We start from the raw sequence: 21,106 nt of genomic DNA, 5'->3' as shown, positions 1-21,106 counted from the left end.
AGGTCAACGTGAGAAATTAGCCCTGACTAGTGATGATCCTTTGCGAGTTCTTGGCCTTGACGTCCTGACAATTCATGCGGGGTTTTGACCTTGTGTATAACTTGGCCAGTCCATCGTGTCAATCATTCATTTGCTACAAAAACAACATTTTCGACTTCAATTATGGCAATGGTCGCTCCATGGGAGTTGCGAGCCGACGGGCTCTGGACTCGTCCACTCATCGGACCTGAGCGAATGTTTGATCAATGGCTAGAATTAGATGGTTGGACTGAATGGATGGGCGCTGTCATTTTCACCGTCGCGCCATCTCTCACACCCAAGATTGATTCCAGAGACAACATCAAAACGTGGTTCAACAAAGCGATTGCTCTCGTCTGCCTCCAGAAACCTTCGTTATTGGCAACGATTCATCGCGGCCAGCATGAATCTGTGCCCGCCAAGTCTCGAGATTTTATTTATACTCCGCTCGAATCCGACAATGATTTGGCTGAGAGGATCGCGCAACGGACGACAATTCTTCACACTGATAAGTCAGTTAAGGAAGGGCTCAAGTCACTGACGGATGAGTTTTATTCAAGCCCTGAAAAGCGTATCAGCATTGAGTCTGGGACGCACTTGATACACATATCGCTTGTTGGATCATCAGCCGACCCCGGCACTTTCGCAGTGGCTATCCGCTGCAATCATGCACTAAACGACTTCTGGAGCGGTGCTGCAATCTTAGACAATATTCTATGTAGGCTTTCAGATGGATTGGCCGACAACCTACCTTTCCCTTCGTATACATCGACTACCACTTCTTCCCTGCATCCGTGTTATCTGGACATCCTCCAGCAGCCACTGGGAACTACCCCGATGAATCAAGAAGCTCAGGAAAAGGCGCAACAACTGCTTGGAGCGAACCTCGCGAATATTACAATGTGCCCCATTATTGAGGAGTCTTCCAAGGATTTTCCAGGGACCGACTACGCTGTACGAAGACAAGTGTACTCAGAGGACCTGACAAAGAGACTTATAAATATCTGCAAAGCACGAGGGGTCACAGTAACAGCGTTATTGACAGCATTGCAATCGTTCGCATTGCTCAAAACGTTTCCGCCACAGAGTCTACCATGCTCCATCGCTTCACCTATTTGCGTAAGCAATCGACTGAAACACACGTCACTAGCATACCAGGATCAGGCGGATTCTTCGTCGCAGAAGCCAATCCGTCAGATATTCCAGGAAGCAGCTGATATTGGACCGGTCATGGCAACTACATTCCTTATATCGCCTTTTGAGGTCGGACCCTTTTTGAAGAAAGAAGATGTATCGATCGACAGTCAGCAATGGTTCAATGATGTCTGGGAGGTAACAAGAAACGTGAGCCAAGCAACTGAGGATGCTGTCAAGAGCGACATAAGCGAGCATGTAGACTGGACTCAGGGCCCAGCTGCTTTTGGCGGTGTCGCCCATGCTATGGAAGCCATGAAAGCTAGCCGTCTCCCGTCGTGAGTAAATTGGTGTTTTCTTGAATACAGCACGAATTACTGATGTGAGCCTGTAGACCACCTGGTATGTTTACGCCTCTATCATCCGCTGGTTTGATGGATGGTACACATCTTCAGGGGACTTACGGTAAAGATGATCGAGGCGATGGCCCTGCGCTGAAACTTGACGATTTTTCCTTCTACTCACGAGTCAGCAACTTATTCGGACGTAAATACTCACCACGATGCCATTGTTTTAATAGTCTTGTTTCGCTAACCTTGTTGTGCGTAGCTCAAACGTGGGCATGGACAGCTTTAGGGAAGCTAAACACAATATTGGTCATGCCTGATCCCCGTATACGTTCGGTGCCGAACATTCAGTGGTGGGATCTGTTCAATGCCTCAATTGACAGTATCGCAAATGATAGCTTGGAGTAAAGTCGATGGTCTCGAGTTGTTTGCAGTACTAAGCAGATCATCTTCAATTACTCTCTATCAGATAGTAGTTACTGCAATGGCTTTCTTTGGTGTAGTTATGAGATGTGAATATGCATGATGCCGAAAATCGGCTGTATGACAGTTTGTCTCATAGACGCGGTGCCAATGACATAAAATGCGGGGAACTTGACATTGAATCAACTACTTTGCGCCCTTTGATGACATGAATGTTGGTCAGCATTCGTTTGTTATACTTTTTATACTTGAATTCCTTGCGTCCACAGATATTCTACTTGCGTGGAGAATCGATAACAGCTTGCAATGGACTTTTCACCTTTCCCAGACCAAACCGAGGAGCTGGACGCTATCAGCTCATCCTTTCAAGCCATCTTCGACCGGCTCCTACAGACAACTCAAAGTGTTAGCAAAGACCCCATTATACGGTTGGCTGACCCGGCAGAGATTTCCAGGCTGAGAGTGATCAGTACTCCAGGGACGGCTCATCCAGTACGTGACGCAATAGAAGATGCGTTCACCATATCTGACTTTCGCTTTCGGATGAATCGCCCTCGGACGTTTGCCTTCATTCCAGCTCCTGTATCTCCCCTATCGTGGATAGGGGACTGCCTAACGAGCGCTTTCAATTCGTTCGCTGGATCGGCCCTTCAAGGCCCAGGTGTGGCTATTGTCGAGCAGACACTTCTGCAGTGGCTCGCCTCCAAGGTTGGACTTCCAGACAGTGCTGGAGGTGTCTTTGTGTCGGGTGGTTCTATGGCCAATATGAGTGGTATGGTGTTGGCAAGAGACCGTATCTTAGAAGAAGGAACCGAGAGCTTGGGGATCGCATATCTCTCTGATCAAACACACCACTCAGTGATAAAATCCCTTCGGATTATAGGCATAAAGCGCACCCAGATACGTATCATACCAACAAATTCTTTCCAGATGGATATTACTGTACTCAAAAAAACCATCAAGGCCGACCGCGCTGCAAATCTTAAACCATTCGTCATCGTGGGTACATGTGGGACGACAAACACAGGCACCATTGATCCGTTGGAGGCCCTGGCCGAAATCCGAGACGATGAAAAGATATGGCTTCACATTGATGGGGCTTTTGGTGCATCTGCGGCCCTTGGTGCTACGAGGAGTGCAGTTACGAGAGGTCTTGGGCTTGCAGACAGTATCTCTTGGGACGCGCACAAGTGGCTTTTTCAAACATATAGCTGCAGTCTGATCCTGGTGAGGAATAAGATGGATCTTGCAAAGGTTTATGCCAATGATGGGGACTATCTGCGTGACGCTCTTGAGCACGAAGAGATTCCCGACTTTTGGAACCTCGGCATGGAACTTACCCGCCCTTCGCGCGCTCTGAAGCTTTGGTTCACATTGCGAGTTCTCGGTGTAGAACGTATTGGAAAGATGGTTGACCACGGTTTCGACCTCGCCGAGATTGCCGAAGCTGAGGTTAGAAAGCTACCAGACTGGGAAGTCATCAGTCCAGCAAGTATGGCGATCGTCACATTTCGATACGCTCCTCTGGGAAAGACCGAGGAAGAGCTAGATGGTCTCAATGCGGCCATTTCAAGGCATCTACTAGAGAATAACATTGCAGGGCTTTTGACCACAAAGGTGAGAGGTAGGGTTGTTCTTAGGATCTGCTCAATCAGCCCCGTGCTGAAACAAGAGGAAATGGTGGATATTATTGTACAAGTCAGCCAGGCTGCAAAACTCGTTGCATAAAGCAACGCTAAGGTAGAATGGATGTTATAAGATCTCTAAATCAATTAGTCCTTTTTGGTTACTCTACTAGGATTAAGATAGGGAGGGATAAACGTATGGCTTGTAACACAACCTAGAAGTCAGATAGTGGTAACGCTTGAGGCATTGACAAATAGTCTCTCCACAAACAGTGGCTCCGCGATAAGTCTGATGAATATTCTCAAACTAACGACAATCATATAATTAGTAGAAAGAAGAAAACGTCTTACAGCAAGGCATAAATGTCAGGTACAATGCTTAGACACGCAAGGTTTATATGTCGCAAAGGCATGTTCCACGATCTCCACATATAGCCAAAATGCTTAGAATCTATCCTAAAGCGGAGTTTAACACCTCCTCTGGCTGAGCGAATGCCAATTCTTCCATTGTTTCCTTCCAGATCTTTCCACCACACTTCTCACCATCTTCCGTGTAGATAATTGGTGCCATTCTATTACAAGGTAAGCAATCCGTTGGAACGAAATGGAGATTGGCGGGACAGGGAAGAAGGACTTACGGTACGAGCTTCTAGAACGAAAGAAACTGTCCATGTGTTTTATCACCATATTTAACAATGGCATTTGTCATCATGCGCGCACCATCGGCTGATGTATAAGCAACATGTCTCATAATCTTCTTGACCATAGCACCCACAAAGGCTTGGTCAAGCTCACGGTTAAACTGAGGGTCATGGACGGAGCCAGGCCATGCATCGTTTATAATGGCCATATATGAGGGCATGCGTTTGGCAAGTTCGACCATGAAAAATTGAACAAGCAGTTTGGACGTAAACATTTAGCCAGTCGTGTCGGACCCCTGTTCAGGAGAGTTCATTGTATCCAGAATAGACATGCCATCTTCGTACTTGAACTTGGACCAGGCAGCCACTTCAGAGGACGTGAATGTCATCCGAGTTGGGCCCGGCTAGTTTAAGCGCGTGACCTTGATAGCAGGTAGCAAAATGAGAGCGAGAAGAGCGTTTGAAAGGTAGTTGACCTGGATAACCTCATCATGTTTTGTTTGTTCGTTCAAAACACGCTTGGCAGGGCACAGCCCAGCGTTCAAAAGAACAATGCCAAGGCGCGGTAGGGACTTAGCCCTCTCAGCAAAGGCCATTATAGAGTCGTAAAAGTCGAGATCCAACTTCCATATCTCAATAACGCCTTCCTTTAGAGGAGGATTCCAGCCTTGAGTGAGATCTTGAACAGCTGCAGCGCCCTTCTTCTCATTGCGAACAGCTAGATAAAGCTTGCTGAGACCAAGATCAAGAAGCTGACGACTAGTCTCGAGGCCAACACCCGAACTGGAGCCGGTCACAATGGCCGTCTTTCCTTCGAGGCTGACATTGGTGACGGCCCGAGGTTTAGTTCCAAATTGTTAACGGAAGAAATGAATAACACCCGCCTGCTTCTCCGGTGTGTTTTCGAAGTATGGAGTCGTCATGACGGGCGACAAGAAGAGAATCCATAGACGGCTGGGATGATTGTAGGGGACGAGAAGAGACACGATATTGACCAGATTTCCGATAGAGTCTGCGCTTTCTCGTGTACCAACAAGAACTGTGTTCTCTGGGCGAATGAAAGTGATTTGAAGTAATGGGAGAGATCAGTGGTCGCAATACAAGAAGAAAGGTGTTCGTGCTCAAAATCCTTATTACTTATAAGGTTGTTGATAGATAACTGGGAGCCCGCGACGACGCGCGTTTTTTTTTTTTTCGATTTTAAGTTGTTACATCCATCCTTTCTGAGTCCTTTTGCCGTAGTATTTGCCGAAGCAAGTTGTTGGTCAGCCTGCATGTTTATTGCTTAGCTCTTGGCAAAACGTTGATCACATCAATGGGACGTTGCATGTGCCACCGTTTCTATCCATATTCTTGCACTACTTACGGAATATCCGAAAAAACAACGAATAGTTCTCACATATGAAACGGGAACTAATTTATACATGATGTGATGAGAAGTCTAACATATATTTAGACCGATGCTATTAAGGATCCGTTGAGAATCGACCCCGACCTAGAACTGTGCCGGTGTCGATTTGGTGTATTGGCCGGGTATGGGCAAATAAACAGTTATCTCTTCCGTCTCGCCCGTCCCCGTTTTCTTGTCCGTCGATATAAGTGATAAGCGCTAAGAACTCTTGTCTCAGTAAACCCCTCTTACCTTGTGTAGAAAAGAAAACTCCATTTATGTTTGCCTTTGAAACTCTTCGTTTCTGTCAATGTTCTGAAACATCTTTCTGAGTCTTGCTCAATGTGCAGATTCATAAGCCATAAAGGGTCATCGTTCTGCAAGTCAGCCTAGAAAGATATCATGATTGGAGGATTGAGTATGTCTGAGTACTGGCTTACAGGATAATACCACATCTGGCTTCATACATATGCTGAGGATGAATGTTTTGTCCTAATGCAGGACAGCTTACAGCCACTACATAATATTTTTACACAAATTATGTAGGTACTTACGTTCTCGAAAATGATTGGTTTATGAATCGTTGGCTGGTTTATATTCAGTACCTTATGTGCTTGTCAGGACACTATATCACAGGTTCCATAGCCAACAGTGAGATCAAGCTCCCAATTGGCAAGATTCACCTCCTGTGAGCACACCAGTCATCGGCATCTGTCTTCTCGGCGTCTTGTTGTAGAATACTAGTAGTAGCACAGTATCATTGTCCAGGTGACACATTTTATGATCATGAAAGATCACCATGTATCAATCAAGTCTTCGTGCTAGTCTGCCGACTTCTGGCTCTTGGCGGAGCGGAAACCTATGGTTATACATATCGAACAGGAATACAGGCTATACCACGTCATTTCGTTTCCATAACTGTAATGTATATAGGCTCTGGCGTGTCCTGAATGTGTAATCATCTCCGCTTGACACAGCCAGACAGTGAATCAGCTATATGTGCACTCACACAGGTGCTGTGTATTTCCCACTTTCATGTATGTCACTACATTGGTTTTCGAATCAGGATTGTTACATGGTGCCTGGACCCGAAAATCTTTTCTTTTGTGGGATTTTTCAAGTCTACCTCTCGCTACTCTCGTGGTGTGTAGTAAACTACCAACCTTGAGCGATGACACTTGTCAATCTGCACGAGATTTTCACCCATCCATTGTAAAACTTTTGCGTACATTTGTACTATCGAGACTGGTCTGACAATGCCTCGAACAGTGTGACAGGTGCGAGAGCGATGATCGTCTCTGAACCACGACATCGCTACTTCTTGCTATTCTATCATTAACATTGCATGAGTAATGTGGAAAAGAAACTGTAGGCGCGAAGAAGAATAAACACTGGCAAAGTAAAAAACGTAGACTGCATCCTACCAGCTACTGCAGAACATTGTTCAAGTATTAGGTAGACTCAGAAGGTCACAGTATACCTGTGATATCACTCTGGCGCTGATGGCATCTGACCTTTGCTAAACCCTCGTCAATTATATAGTTCCTCCGCCGAAATTATGCGTCAGCAATGCTTTAAATCATTGGGTTGTCTGGTCATGTTCTAGGCAGTATTGCATCGTATCTTGATTCCAGGATGTAACGGCTTGTTATAGGTTAGACATCCCAACATAGACTTGAATTAGACGATTTGAAGCATGATGTATATCATTAAGTACATAGGGGACTACACATTCCAAGAGAGTCCTTTCTTTCTCTGCATTCCCACCTCTTCATGACCAGAATTATACTCAACTAACGTAGAAAACGCGGTGGACAAATATCAGTGTCATAGAATCAGAAAGGTGCGTGGTCAATCTGGCTAACAGGCTGAGTCATGTCGTCCCAATGGCATCGTTTCCAAGCTAGTGACAGTTAACATTGATCGGCAATTGCGAACGGTAACTTCTCCAACTGCATTCCTAACTTCATAGGGTTCTACATCCGTTTGTCGGAAATACCTGGGGTAAATACAGCCAAGCCATACCCCAAACTAGAAAGGCGGAGGTGGAGAAGACCGGGGATGTGGTCTGTCAGTTAAGCTAAACCTGGAGATCCTGGACTGCAAAAGTCGGGGAAGCCAATGTCAGAAGACAGAAAAACCCCACAATCCCAGTTATTGAAAGAAAAAGGCCCGATTGTCAACGACTTTTTCTGTACTATAGTCACGCTATGCTACCATTGCAAAGCATTGCGTAAATACTAGGCCCCAGCATACATCAACCAGATGACCGGAATCACCTTATTATTCGTTAAGTTCACCGAGGTTGTTGATCAAGTGACTAGCTTAGATGAAAAGTTTGCCGATGAGTGGGTAATGGATGGTTTAGTGGTGTAGTTATGACCAACAAGAACTTAGTAGACCTTAAGATATAAAGGATGTAAACCCCTCGAGAGAAGTGTAGTATTCCCGAGCATTTAGATTCCAAGATACCCCGAATCTGACAATGTTCTTGACTTCTGCATCGGGCCTTTTGGCCCTCTCGCTGTTGAATCATGGTGTCCTAGCTCAGAACCAGCCCGACGTTATCACCGAAGATACTTACTTCTACGGTCAATCCCCACCGGTATACCCAACACGTCAGTATTGAAATGCCCTTGTGATAAGTAACCTCATTGACAATCATTTAGCGGAACAAACGGAAACTGGTTCTTGGTCCGCCGCGGTCTCCAAAGCAAAAGAATTGGTATCTCAGTTGACACTTGAAGAGAAGGTCAATCTGACTGCAGGAGGCCAAACAACCACTGGTTGCTCTGGCTTCATCCCTGGAGTACCTCGTTTAGGCTTTCCAGGCTTGTGTTTAGCAGATGCTGGCAATGGTGTCCGCAACACGGACTATGTCAGCGCATTTCCGGCAGGCATCCATGTCGGTGCAAGCTGGAACCCTGAGTTGACTTACAGCCGAAGTTATTACATGGGGTCTGAGGCCAAGACCAAGGGTGTAAATATCCTCCTCGGTCCAGTCTTTGGCCCCTTGGGACGTGTCGTCGAAGGTGGCCGCAATTGGGAAGGTTTCTCAAATGATCCTTATCTTGCTGGCAGACTGGGACATGAAGCTGTAGCTGGAATCCAGAATGCAGGTGTTGTTGCTTGTGGAAAGCACTGGCTTGCTCAAGAGCAAGAGACTCACAGACTTGCCGCTGCCGCCACTAAGGCAGAGGCTATATCCTCAAATGTTGATGACAAGACACTTCATGAGTTGTACATGTGGTAAGTTGACTTGGTTCTTGATCATCAGTTTATGGCTGACCAATCTTGACAGGCCTTTCGCTGATGCAGTCCATGCAGGACTTGCCAGTGTGATGTGCAGTTACAACAGAGCCAACGGTTCTTATGCTTGCCAGAACTCGAAACTTCTCAACGGCCTTCTCAAGGGAGAGCTGGGCTTCCAAGGTTTCGTCGTTTCGGACTGGGGTGCGCAGCACTCCGGTATGGCCTCCGCTCTCGCTGGACTTGATGTCGCGATGCCTAGCTCCATAGTGTGGGGTGCCAACCTCACTCTTGGTGTTCACAACGGAACCATTCCTGAATCACATGTTGACGGCATGGCTACCAGGTAAGATTGACCTTTAACTCACGTTCCTATACATGACTTACAATATTCTTGCAGAATTCTCGCCACTTGGTATCAGCTCAACCAGGATCAGCCAGACTTCCCCACTCCCGGCCACGGACTAGCCAAGGACCTATCGGCACCTCATCCTATTGTAGATGCTCGAAACGCGAGTTCCAAGTCTACGCTATGGGATGGTGCGATAGAGGGTCATGTTCTTGTTAAAAACACTAACAAAACGTTGCCGCTCAAGTCCAACCTGAAGCTTGTCTCTCTATTTGGCTACTCACACACAGCCCCTGCTAAGAATAACCCAGAGCCAGTAGTCAAGGGTGCTATGTTTGCTCCGTGGGCTATCGGTGCCCAATCTGCCAACATCACTGAGCTGAATGGAGGTTTCCTGGGAAACCTGAACCTCACCTACTCAGCCATTGCACCTAACGGCACTCTCATCTCTGGAGGAGGTTCGGGAGCCGCCGCCGCAAGCTTGATCAGTTCGCCGTTCGACGCGTTTGTCTCTCGAGCCAGAAAAGATGGCACCTCACTGTACTGGGATTTCGAAAGCTGGGATCCTTCTGTCAACCCCACCTCTGAAGCTTGCATCGTTGCTGGAAACGCATGGGCTAGCGAGGGTTGGGACAGACCTGCTATTTATGATGATTACACTGACAGTCTGATCAACAATGTTGCCGACAAATGTGCAAACACAATTGTCGTCCTTCACAACGCCGGTGCACGTTTGGTGGATGGTTTCATTAGCCACCCTAACATCACTGCTGTTATCTACGCACACCTTCCAGGTCAGGACAGTGGAGAGGCGCTCGTTTCTTTGCTTTACGGAGATGAGAACCCATCCGGTCGTCTTCCATACACTGTCGCCCGCAACGAGACAGATTATGGTGTAACTCTCAAGCCTGACTTGACTCTTGCACCCAACAAGTTTCAGCACTTCCCACAATCCGATTTCTCAGAGGGTGTTTTTATCGACTACCGACACTTCGACGCCAAAAACATCACGCCTCGCTACGAGTTTGGCTTCGGTTTGAGTTACACGACCTTTGAGTATACTGATCTCCAAGTCTCCGGTCCCGAGACAGAAGCCCCAGAATACCCAACTGGGGCTCTTAGTGAAGGTGGACGCGCTGATCTATGGGATGTTGTCGCTGTTATTTCGGCCAAGGTCAGCAACACTGGCGACGTTGATGGCAAGGAGGTTGCGCAACTATATGTCGGTACTCCTGGGGATGGCGCCCCCGTCAGACAACTCCGAGGTTTCCAGAAGCCAAGTATCAAGGCTGGAGAGACAGTAGAAGTTAATTTCGAGCTCACGCGTCGCGACTTGAGTGTTTGGAATGTTGTTGCCCAAGAATGGCAGCTTCAGCGGGGTGGTTATAACGTATTTGTTGGAAGCAGCAGCCGCAAACTACCCTTGCAAAGCACTTTAGTTATTTGATCATAATTCTGTGGAATATTGAGCCTATATAGTATTAGTTGTATATAAAACATATTCGGGAATCCACTTTAGTAACGTCTTCGTCGGCCTCATACGTTATGTTCAACTCTTGTGGGCTCTACAATTGAATCATCTTGAAAAACGCCATTTGCACTGGTTCTACTTCAGAGCCATATATTGACACAAAGACTTTGATGAATATTTAATTTGCCGAATGACTCATTTTTTCACTCTAGCCTTTCGACTCTACCTAGACAATAAAGTCCTATTGATCTTGTGATCGCTTTAGTGGTGAGGCCCATGCAAACTTTAGATATAAGCCTACTGTTTGTTGTTGCTAATTCAGAAGATTCGCGGGTAATAGTCTTTGTTAAGACACATAAACATCACAAGCGTACATACGAATGTTTGCATACAGTAGTCCGCTTTGAGATACATTAGCGCATGTACAGGCAGTGATTTTCTGGTACTGATGTCGGTGGCTTGACGTAGCAATGAACCGACAGCAAACAATGCCACCAACCATAGGCTCATTCAGTCCCGTCAAGCTGAAGGATACAAGAAGTCAGGCATCCACTGAGTATAATGGGAACAGGTAACACGGGCAGTCACTGTCGGGCACCAATTGCTTTTCTACATGACCTTACTAAGGATGCCAAGTAAGCACTGACTCTTTTATCCTCTCAATCGCCGCTTATAACATTTGTGAAAGGGCCACCCGTTTTCTGTCAAAATACTATTTCCTTGCAAATGCAGTTGACTATTCGTTATATGCCTCTCTTCTTCTCAACACAAACACATTCGGCTTACTATCAACTCTACATCAACATTCCGAGATTTATTTCCACTTAGTTGTCTTGGGTTCAAGCCAATCCCCTGGTTGCATCCTTTTCATCACTATGCCCGATCGAGGAATAGGTGCCCGTCTCCAACAAGTACGAGGTACTTTCATATCGGCTCAGAAGGATTGGAACGATGCCAAAACGTGCCTCGCCTCGCTCCGGGCAACTTACGAAGAGAAGAAAACCCTAGCTGGGAGTATTTACGATGGTCGCCAGTCGAGGAGCACCCCAGATAAGGCCACAATGCTCGAGGTTGAGATTGAGGAGCTGAAGGAGTGTATCGACGTAATTAGAAAGGAGATTATCGGTCATCGTACTCAAATGGACGCTGCTATATCTCTTTTTGAGGAACTGGAAGGTTATGAAGTTGTAGACGAAATGCCGGGCATGTCTGGTTAGATGTAGTAGCAGTATTGGGGGTTACTTTGTATATTGGCTCGATCCCCAGGATCAAATTCTTGTCAACTTGTCATCATCGCCTGTAGCTATGAAACTGTCACGTTGAATATAAAGGCGGTGTTGCCGCACGGATTGCCCGCAATGTTACAAGGCTGCATGGTATTACGAAAGGGCATTGTCGTGACACAATACTATTCACTCTTTCACGAACGACTTGTTAAATAAAGTCACAATAATTTTAGAAAAACCATTTAATTAAGAAAACCAGACTAAGAACTCCTAAACATATCTAATCCAAAGAATATCACATTCAATGTCGAAACCAATATCCGATCCTCTAGTTAATGAGGATGCGACGAGACTTGGGAGTAGCCTTGGGAACAATGACAGTCAGGAGACCATCCTTAAGGTTGGCGGTGACTGCCTCGTGGTTGACGTAGGTGGGGAAAGTGAAGTAGCGTGAGAACTCCTTGGTGTAGCCAGAACGTCTTGGCTCTTCAGGCTGCTTGGGTTGCTCAGGCTGCTTGGGTTGCTCAGGCTGCTTGTCTTTGGCCTTCTCGCTGAGAGTCTCAGACTGTGGTTGACTAACGGTCTCTGACTTTTGTGATGTGTGGCTCAAGACCTCAAACTCATCATCAACATCGTCCTCGACAGTAGCTTGGTATGAACTTCTGCTCTGGGTGTCTTCGTTGTCTGACTCAATGACGGGAGCGGGAGCGGTCTGCTCAGTGACTGTTTCAGCTGCCTTGGAGGCTTCTGTGAAACGCTCGACCTTGCCACTAACGACAAGCTTGCGAGGTTCGGGGAATTCGACAGTGACGTTTTCCTTGTTCAGACCAGGAAGCTCGCCGTAGAGAACAAAGGAGTCCTCCGTCTCATGAGCCTCAAAGCGGGGCTCCCATGGTCGGGTTGTCACCCGATAGGCGGGGCATTCAGCCTGAGCCTGGCTCTTCTGTTGAGACTGGCATCGGCTTCTTTGCTGAGGCTGCTGAGGCTGCTGGGGCTGTGAAACAGACTGGTCAAGTTCCTTGAGAAGATAGTAGAGTGGGTTCAGGGGAGCCTGGGTATGGTAGACAGTACGGGGAAGGAAGAAGGCCATTTTGTTGATGTGTTTTTGTTTAAGTGGTAAAAAGGTAGCAGGGATAATGATTGGTTGAGTAGAGGAGGTTTTTGTGTTGTTTGTATTAATTAAATGAGTTGTAAAGCTGCTGAATTCTGATGAACAAAAAATCTCCAAACATGTCGAGAGTCGTTTACTTATAGAGCAATTTCACATATTGCATTTATGCATCGCGTTGATGCGCAAGCCGTTACTCACCATCACGAAAGGCCATGACATTGCTCGAAGTATCGAGAAGGTTCGTGGAGCTTCTTCTGCTGAGTGAGACGCTATTTGTCAGGAAACCTTTCCTGCTAAGCCACTCAGCCACTGTGGCGCCTTTGTCTGCTTTGCTTTGCAATCCACTTTACAAATCAGAAAAGGTCGTGGAGAATGATCCAGACAAGGGCTTCGACTGAACCAATCAAGTCGAGCATTTGCTAGCCATGATCTCATTTCCATTCTAATGTCATCCGTCGTTTAGCCGTTCAATGGTTTCCGTTGCTGCACTATCGTGGTTGTTTACCCGATACCAAGGCAATCTTCGGAATGCAATCAAGAGAACACAATAAAGACTTTATGAGCAAAAACATGATGTTGCGTATTATTTTCTTCTTGAAATAATTCTCAATGGACTTACCTCATAGCTACACAATTGAGAGATCAGTGTGTGGACATCAAATGGTCGCGTTATGAATCCAAGTATGCAATTTTTGATATATGTGCCAACAGTTATCACTAACCGACAATCCAAAAAGTTCCTCATGAATGCTCAATCTACCTAGACAAAAGAAAAAAACTCTTTATATTTTCCAAGACAATAAGTTCTTACTGCGGAAAAGGTCAATCATGGGGAGAACCTTTTTTTAATCTCATTAGTTATCCGATCCTCGAAACAAACAGCTAATCTGAATTCGATTGAGCGGATCGTCGGCCGAAAGAATATTCCACCAATTGTTTGTAGTTAGCTTTGCTTGCATCGGTAGATCAACTACCTTTTCCGCCTTGGCATCGCAACATCGCACGAAGCAGGGGCTGGCTGGCACGAAGGCTTATGCTGTAGAATCCATATGCTCCTGTTGCTTTCGGTAAATTCGCAATGATACACCGAGTCCCTGGTGAGCGATTGTATATATCATCGACAAACCCATTTAGAATGCCGATATGCATTTCCCACGTTTTGGGAACCTCAATTTCTTTAATAGCAATACCGGAGCATTAATTTTCACATTTCGAGCTGTTTGAGATGCGTTATCTTCCAATCTTGGGTTTACTTGGGGCATTGGCCATCACTACCATCGATGCTGTGTCTCTGCCGCAAGATGTGCCTCGCGATGTTTCGGGTTTCCGGCAAAAACATCCATACAAGCCTCCTAAGCACGAGCAACGCAAAATAATAAAGATTCGCGCGTCGAGAGATCATGAGGATGATGTTTCCGACGACTTCGAACGCGGTGTGCGTCAGGCTGACCGGGGTAACACCTTGTACTTACCACATGGTCAGACATTCGTTATCGGAAAGGCGCTTGATTTGACAGGTCTCAATGATATTCACATTCACTTAGAGGGTGAGATCCGGGTCAGTCATCTTTTTGGGATCGCACACTGTCTTGGAATCTAACAGAGATAGTTTACGGATGACATTGAGTATTGGCAGGAAAATGCTTGGTACCACCCTTTTCAAAAGTCAATTATGTTTTGGAAATGGGGAGGGCACGATATCAAGATATATGGCAACGGCGTCATCGAAGGTCAAGGGTTAGTCTATATCAGACCAACGCAGGTGCCTCACAGCTGACAGTAGTAGACAACGTTGGTGGAATGAGTTTGAGGCCGGCACAGGCTCGTGAGTTGACCGAATTCTCCGATAGGTGGCAAAGTACTGACTATCTATTAGCATTTTAAATCCCGACAATAAGTATTACCGTCCGATTCTGTTCTACGCAGAGAACACGACCAACCTTGACGTTTCCGGCATCCATCTCAAAGACTCGCCCTGCTGGAATAACTTCATTGTGAGCTCCAAGAACATCTCATACACCGATGTCGTAGCGACCGCTCTGTCAAATAATGGTAGCATCATCCCCAAGAATACTGACTTTATGAACACAATGAACACTTCGACCGTGCGAATTGAGAGGACATGGGTCAATATTGATGATGACTGTTTCTCTCCCAAGCCCAACAGCTCTGATCTTTATGTCAACACCATGTATTGTAATGGTACACACGGCCAGGTGAGTTCCATACGCAAGAGACTCTACCTAATCAAGCTGACGTGGAAAGTCTATGGGATCACTGGGACAATACAAAGGGGAAGTCTCTAATGTTCACGATGTGCATATCGAGAACGTTTGGATGATGAATGGAGATGTATGTCATTTTTCCAGCTCACTCGCTATACGTTCTAATGTTCTCAGTATTCTGGTGCTCGTATCAAGGTATGGGCCGGAAACGAAACTGGCACGGGTTTTGTTAACAACGTAACGTTCAAGTGAGTACCAATCAGGCTTATCCAAGTCTAGCTATTGACATTCGGCCAGAAATTTCTGGGTCGCACGTATGGATTACGGCATTTTCCTCGATTCTTGCTATTTCAACAAATCAGCCGAGGAGTGCAATGCACATCCCTCAGGCATGCAAATTACCAACATACACTTCGAGAACTTCACAGGCTACACGTCTGGTGTTTATGGTAACGCTGTAGCTCGTCTTTCTTGTTCATCTGCTGAAGATGCTGTTTGCGCCAACATTACCCTCAAGAACTTCGACGTCAAACCGCCATGTGGTGGAGAGCCTGTGGTTATCTGTGATGGGATGCATGGCGATGTTGGAGTGGACTGTGTTCCATATGAAAGCGACGAGGCTCAGGCGGCACTCAAGGCAAAATGCAAAACACCATTGGTGCCTATCGACACGGATCCTTGGGGCAGTGGATTAATTGAGAAGAAGAAGGGTGCCTTTCATCCGGAATAGATATCATTTGAATACTGAAGAGGAAGCTGAGCTTGCTTGATAATTCTAGGTCAGACAGCTTTCTGAGAGCCATTAACTATACAGAAACGCTGCACAAAGATAGTCAAGTAATCCGTTCATCTTGGGAAGTATGCAAGCTCAGAGGAATTATATTGAATTACGGTTTTGTACGCAGCGAAAATAATCACAATTAGCGTTCAGGCCACCTTGTTGACTCATAAGCCAAGGTTCAAATATGACTCATCCACTGCTTACTTGTTGGATAAGCAGAATGAATCGGGCAACATTGAATTGTGTTCATTCAGAATCGAAAATGGACTATCTTCAAAATTCAACAAACCCAAACATCTGCCTTTCTGGAGGTGCTGACGGCGCCGACATGGAATGGGGAAATTGTGCTGCTTCTGTGAGACATCAAGTCATACATTGGAGCTTTCCTGAGCACTCGAGCCAGGTTTCAGAAGACCAGCTTATTCGACTTACCGATGAAGAACTCAAGATAGGCAATGAAGCCATTGAAAATGCGGCCAGAGCTCTTGGGAAAAGCCCAGCACGTCGGCCGACAGTTACCCGCTTGTTGCGCCGCAATTACTATCAAGTGGCTTGGAGCGAAGCATGCTATGCTGTCACTTTCATTCCAGAGGCAGGGGACAACGCTCAACCTCCCGGAGGAACGGCATGGGCAACGACAATGTTTGCTCAGTTGCATCCAGAAAATCATAGCCTCTATGTTTTCGACCAAAACAGAAATGTTTGGTTGCAGTGGCAAGGCGAATCTTGGGTTAACATTGAAACGCCGCCTCGTCCCGCAGGTGTCTGGGCTGGTATTGGCGCTCGCAGTCTACAGCAAAACGGAAAAGATGCTATTCGGAAGTTGATGGGTTGCACGGCGGACGACATATGACAGATACTTAACATATATTTGTAAAATCATTGGGGCCAAGAAGGCTCTGCGCAGTGGTTTCAATTGCCTTGAAGCGTCGATTTTAAGGAAGACGGCAACAGTTTTGGAGGTATAGCCAAAGAGCGATTGAGACGGCGACTATCTCAGTTTGTATAGAACACAATGATTATTACATCATAATAAAAGGAAGGATACATAAAACGGTAAGGAGCTGCCTGTATAGGCACAAATTGAAACACAGAGATCTTCAAAGGCTGGTGTATTGATGGAATACGTGATGTGACGTGAAGGATGCTTTACATTTTCCAACACATATAATGGCTTGTAATTAGATCTAAGCTTTACTGCATTTGGGCATAACTGCATGGGCTGCACAGAACAGATATCTTAAATACTCTTTTGGTTTGGCCGCATGCATGATCAGCATATAACACAAGGTCAATATGGACAGTCAGCTGCTTCTACCGACTAGTCCGAAATCCATGAATATCAAGGAATGGGATTGAATCTCTAATGTTATCTCTCACTTTCTTTACTTAATCATGAACACTTAATCGAGGTTCTGTGAGCGTTATTGGTAGCCCAAACATGTCTCCCGGTAAATCCTAGTCAAGGCCCATTGAGTACCGCGTCTTGGTACCAATTCATTACCATCAAAAGTACATCATAGAAGTCACCATTGCGAGAAAAATGAATGGCACAATCGGAAATCCCTATTATAAAACCCGTAAAATGGTTTTCTCCGTCATGCGAACAACAAAAACAATATTTACAACCACTAGTGCTCTGGCGATTAATACAATCAACCATCCTCAACGAATTATCAAAATGCGCGTACCAGAAGAACATTTCGCCGCTAATAGTATTGGCAGGCTTTCTTCAGTGAATATGTCGACCCTTTTATAGTCAAGGATGAGAAAGCCTTTATCAATTCGTTGGAACGCCTCTTCGCATCTGAAAGCGATTGGAGTCTCATTGGACCTAAAGATGGTATATATCGTGTCCGCTCGTGGGTTATAAAGGATATCGTTAAGGAACTCCGAAAAATGGAAAACTCGGGTCTGGAGCCAGAACGCAAGTAGTTTGAGACATCGGTCCGTCAAAGCCCAGTGTGGTATAGTTGGCTACCGATAGCTTACATATATCTCTAAAAAGATATTACTTACATTAATAAATGATATTCTGTAACCTCGATGATGTGGCCAAGTCTCTCGGAATCCCCAGATATATTTACAGAAATGGTTACCATGTCCCACAAAGCTTCAACCAACATAGAAAGTATGGCAAAGGGAGCTTGCATGTTGAGTCTATAATATCAGAATGAGATCTTTGTCCAGGCAAGTAGAGAGACAATAGACTCAGGATTCAAGGTCACTGTTAGTGAAGCGCATCATTGCATTACACTTGATAGTGCAAGTTCTCTTTTGAATTATGTTTTAACTAAGTACAACTAGAGATAAACAAGAGTTCTCGAAAGAGAGTGTAAGAAGTTAAGCTGAATAGTAATGATAGTGTATCAAGTCCAACTGATCTGTTTGTTAGGTAATAATTATATCTCGTTGAGATTGAAGGGAGTGAGGGACCGAGTAATGTACGGTATTAATGAAGTGAATGTATAAGTAATATCCTTGCATAGCAAGCGTATTGGTTCTTCCGTCCCAGACTGAGATCCAGTCACAGTAATCCTCAACATCAAGTAAAGGAATGACAGGTCCTTTTGGTGGATCCTAATTTCATGGGCCTTGTGATTGAAGGAAATAGCTAAAGCTAGTTAGGAGGTGCGTAAGGCTTAGCCTCAGGCTTGTGCTCCGGAGGAGGATAATGAGGCTTTGGCTTGTGCTCAGGCTTGTGCTCCGGAGGAGGGTAATGAGGCTTTGGCTTGTGCTCCGGCTTGTGCTCCGGAGGAGGATAGTGAGGCTTTGGCTTGTGCTCAGGCTTGTGCTCCGGAGGAGGGTAATGAGGCTTTGGCTTGTGCTCAGGCTTATGCTCCGGAGGAGGATAATGAGGCTTTGGCTTGTGCTCAGGCTTGTGCTCCGGAGGAGGATAGTGAGGCTTTGGCTTGTGCTCAGGCTTGTGCTCAGGCTTGTGCTTCGGAGGAGGATAATGAGGCTTTGGCTTGTGCTCAGGCTTGGGATAGTAGGGCTTTGGTTTGTGCTCAGGCTTGTGTTCCGGCTTGGGATAGTAGGGCTTTGGATGATACGGCTTCGGCTCAGGCTTGTGTTCTGGCTTAGGATAGTAAGGCTTGGGGTGGTAAGGCTTAGGCTCAGGCTTGTAATAATGTGGCTTTGGCTTTGGCTCGGGGTGGTACGGCTTGGGCTCATGGTAAGAAACCACGGGCTTGGGTTGCACTGGTTTCTCCGGAGGGCATCGCGGATCATATTCGATTAGCACCCACTCACCGCCATTCTTTCTTTCATAATAGCGGTATTCGACATGTTCTCCTCGTTCGACAACTGGTGCACTTATAGCACCTGTAGTCAGAGCCAAGAGTGTCAAAGTGGAGAGTTTCATCTTTGTAGATATGTCGCCAAGCCGTTTGCGAGGCACAGTCTTGAAAGAATGTAGATAGTGTTTTGTGAATGAGTGAAGAAAGAAGGTGAATATTTGTGAAAGTGAGAGATTGATAGTGAGTGAAAGAAAGAAAGGTGATGAAGAGACGAATGCTACTCCTTTTTATGTTCTTTCTGGATCTCAATCATCTTGTTAGTAACTATCAGAGCCACATGTTGTCTAAGTGAGTATCATGATCCTACAAGACACTTTCAGCAAAGCAAACGCTTGCGCTAAACTGAACTCTGACTATCTCCACCTTTCACAAGAACTCAAACGCCATACGTCTTACCCACCTCGTAATGCACAACTGATGGTGTAGGAGCTACAAACTTAGAAATGTATGACAAGTATAATATCCGCGTTTGTTTATAGTACTGGTCACCTCAACAAATTTTTACCGTACAGCCAATACTGTTGGTGAGAATCGGCCTCGCGACCTCCACCTGCAACGCGCACCAAATGCACGATCTTGCAATACCCGGTGACTCAACCAATCTGCGACGACAATTCTAGAGCATGGATACTTGAATGCATGTTTCTATTGAAAACCTGACTGGAAGAGGATCGCCTCCAATCCGCCAATGCTGGTGGTGTCATAAGGCACAAACCAAACATGCTGCTTGCAGATAGGTTGGGAATCTACAACGAAATGACCAACGCATTAGCCTGATGGATTTTTCTTTTATTTCCTGTGCCTCTACCAGTAGGGCTTCTCTGCTAGTGCAGACAAACACAGCAGAAACTCTGCAATTGATGCTTGCTTTTAACCTTATCAGTATGTGTCACCGTAGCCTTTCACCGATCTGTCAGTTCATATTCATTAAGCTTTTTTAAAAGCCTTTATGTGTATGGATAGTTACATGAATGACATGGCATGATGACAGATTGGTCTGGCCCGGTCTGGTTTAGTTGAGCCGTTAGTTGTGGCTTTAAGCTCAGTGCCATTGCGGGTACGAAGCCATAACGGGACTCAACGTCGAGACATCATAACGTTGGAGATCTAAAGTTAATTCTGCGTTAGTATCAGCACTAATCCAAGACGGTGTTCTAACCATCCAAGTTACTGGACCGGTAGCTGAAGTGTTGGTCGGGAAGGGCCACAGTTAATTCGAAAGTCAATATTTTCCTACTTGTGCCCCTCACATGGACAACTCTATCTCGGAGGCCCAGAAGTCTGAGCAAGTTCTGCATGCAACTAACGGGACTAGTCTAGTATATTTGGTTGAACCATTGGTATTGTGAGTTCCCAGCATCTAAACCTCAACTCTGCAAGCCTTCAAGCTAAAGACAAGAGACTCTCAGACTATTGATGTGATAAATTGAGCTGCATACTTTATCAACCCTAGATATGCATCCCCACCTCTTCTTACTCCTCACAACTTCAGATTAATTCCCGATGGCCATTCTTGCATCGATCCAGAGTTATTTTCGGGCTTGTTTGTGATCAAGCAGTGATTCTCTCATGCATAATACGAGCCCAGAGTACTCCACAATAACTGAGTAGTTTCTTCCTCTTAACCTTATGCTTATGCTCAAGGTTCAAACTTAACACACCAAGTCTGAATATGCGATGCGTACATTGTCACTACTTCCAGCTTTCCGAGATTGTTACTTGATCCTCGAAGTATGATCTTGGATGCTGTTTGGTTTTCCTCAGTCTGGATGGTAAACAAGATGGTGTGGTTGAATCAGGAATTTACAAGTTTGGCT

General features: G+C 45.7%; 10 protein-coding genes across 10 annotated transcripts; 7 read left to right on the top strand and 3 right to left on the bottom strand.

The window, feature by feature from the left end:
• The first annotated feature begins 108 nt into the window (after positions 1-108).
• EDB82DRAFT_499037 (uncharacterized protein) lies at positions 109-2,103 on the top strand. The gene is made up of 3 exons (XM_025734886.2): positions 109-1,490; positions 1,547-1,698; positions 1,762-2,103. Exons 1-3 carry the CDS (start codon positions 163-165, stop codon positions 1,905-1,907), a joined length of 1,626 nt encoding a protein of 541 aa, XP_025585648.1. The 5' UTR covers positions 109-162; the 3' UTR covers positions 1,908-2,103.
• EDB82DRAFT_499032 (pyridoxal phosphate-dependent transferase) lies at positions 2,104-3,817 on the top strand. Its single transcript, XM_025734885.2, has one exon. The coding sequence runs from the start codon at positions 2,229-2,231 to the stop codon at positions 3,648-3,650; it is 1,422 nt and encodes a 473-aa protein (XP_025585647.2). The 5' UTR covers positions 2,104-2,228; the 3' UTR covers positions 3,651-3,817.
• Positions 3,818-3,996: 179 nt separating this feature from the next.
• EDB82DRAFT_499031 (uncharacterized protein) lies at positions 3,997-4,525 on the bottom strand. The gene is made up of 2 exons (XM_065608588.1): positions 4,186-4,525; positions 3,997-4,119 (listed from the first exon to the last, which is right to left on the bottom strand). The coding sequence occupies exon 1, from the start codon at positions 4,461-4,463 to the stop codon at positions 4,197-4,199; it is 267 nt and encodes an 88-aa protein (XP_065464825.1). The 5' UTR covers positions 4,464-4,525; the 3' UTR covers positions 3,997-4,119; positions 4,186-4,196.
• A 67-nt stretch (positions 4,526-4,592) lies between these two features.
• Positions 4,593-5,373, bottom strand: EDB82DRAFT_536351 (uncharacterized protein; the record flags this gene model as incomplete). Its single annotated transcript, XM_025734883.2, has 2 exons — positions 5,051-5,373; positions 4,593-4,999 (listed from the first exon to the last, which is right to left on the bottom strand). The coding sequence occupies exons 1-2, from the start codon at positions 5,109-5,111 to the stop codon at positions 4,593-4,595; spliced, it is 468 nt and encodes a 155-aa protein (XP_025585645.1). The 5' UTR covers positions 5,112-5,373.
• A 2,690-nt stretch (positions 5,374-8,063) lies between these two features.
• EDB82DRAFT_461262 (glycoside hydrolase superfamily) lies at positions 8,064-10,623 on the top strand (the record flags this gene model as incomplete). The annotated part of the gene is made up of 4 exons (XM_025734882.1): positions 8,064-8,196; positions 8,248-8,827; positions 8,880-9,173; positions 9,228-10,623. 4 exons carry the CDS (start codon positions 8,064-8,066, stop codon positions 10,621-10,623), a joined length of 2,403 nt encoding a protein of 800 aa, XP_025585644.1.
• Positions 10,624-11,522: 899 nt separating this feature from the next.
• On the top strand, positions 11,523-11,927 carry EDB82DRAFT_555591 (uncharacterized protein; the record flags this gene model as incomplete). Its single annotated transcript, XM_025734881.2, has 1 exon — positions 11,523-11,927. One exon carries the CDS (start codon positions 11,523-11,525, stop codon positions 11,862-11,864), a length of 342 nt encoding a protein of 113 aa, XP_025585643.1. The 3' UTR covers positions 11,865-11,927.
• A 183-nt stretch (positions 11,928-12,110) lies between these two features.
• Positions 12,111-13,216, bottom strand: EDB82DRAFT_574936 (HSP20-like chaperone). The gene has a single exon (XM_025734880.2). The coding sequence runs from the start codon at positions 12,961-12,963 to the stop codon at positions 12,202-12,204; it is 762 nt and encodes a 253-aa protein (XP_025585642.1). The 5' UTR covers positions 12,964-13,216; the 3' UTR covers positions 12,111-12,201.
• Positions 13,217-14,122: 906 nt separating this feature from the next.
• EDB82DRAFT_566790 (pectin lyase fold/virulence factor) lies at positions 14,123-16,140 on the top strand. Its single transcript, XM_065609835.1, has 7 exons — positions 14,123-14,542; positions 14,594-14,721; positions 14,771-14,809; positions 14,861-15,200; positions 15,250-15,336; positions 15,384-15,457; positions 15,507-16,140. The coding sequence occupies exons 1-7, from the start codon at positions 14,210-14,212 to the stop codon at positions 15,937-15,939; spliced, it is 1,434 nt and encodes a 477-aa protein (XP_065464824.1). The 5' UTR covers positions 14,123-14,209; the 3' UTR covers positions 15,940-16,140.
• Positions 16,141-16,240: 100 nt separating this feature from the next.
• On the top strand, positions 16,241-17,086 carry EDB82DRAFT_499028 (uncharacterized protein). Its single transcript, XM_025734878.2, has one exon. It carries the CDS (start codon positions 16,253-16,255, stop codon positions 16,841-16,843), a length of 591 nt encoding a protein of 196 aa, XP_025585640.1. The 5' UTR covers positions 16,241-16,252; the 3' UTR covers positions 16,844-17,086.
• A 1,825-nt stretch (positions 17,087-18,911) lies between these two features.
• Positions 18,912-19,462, top strand: EDB82DRAFT_499026 (uncharacterized protein). The gene has a single exon (XM_065608587.1). The coding sequence runs from the start codon at positions 18,947-18,949 to the stop codon at positions 19,229-19,231; it is 285 nt and encodes a 94-aa protein (XP_065464823.1). The 5' UTR covers positions 18,912-18,946; the 3' UTR covers positions 19,232-19,462.
• The last annotated feature ends 1,644 nt before the right edge of the window (positions 19,463-21,106 follow it).

This window comes from Fusarium venenatum (genome assembly GCF_020744135.1).
Source record: "Fusarium venenatum strain MPI-CAGE-CH-0201 chromosome Unknown EDB82scaffold_2, whole genome shotgun sequence".
Classification (NCBI taxonomy): Eukaryota; Fungi; Ascomycota; class Sordariomycetes; order Hypocreales; family Nectriaceae; genus Fusarium; species Fusarium venenatum.
This window is presented reverse-complemented; position numbering and strand designations above follow the sequence as displayed.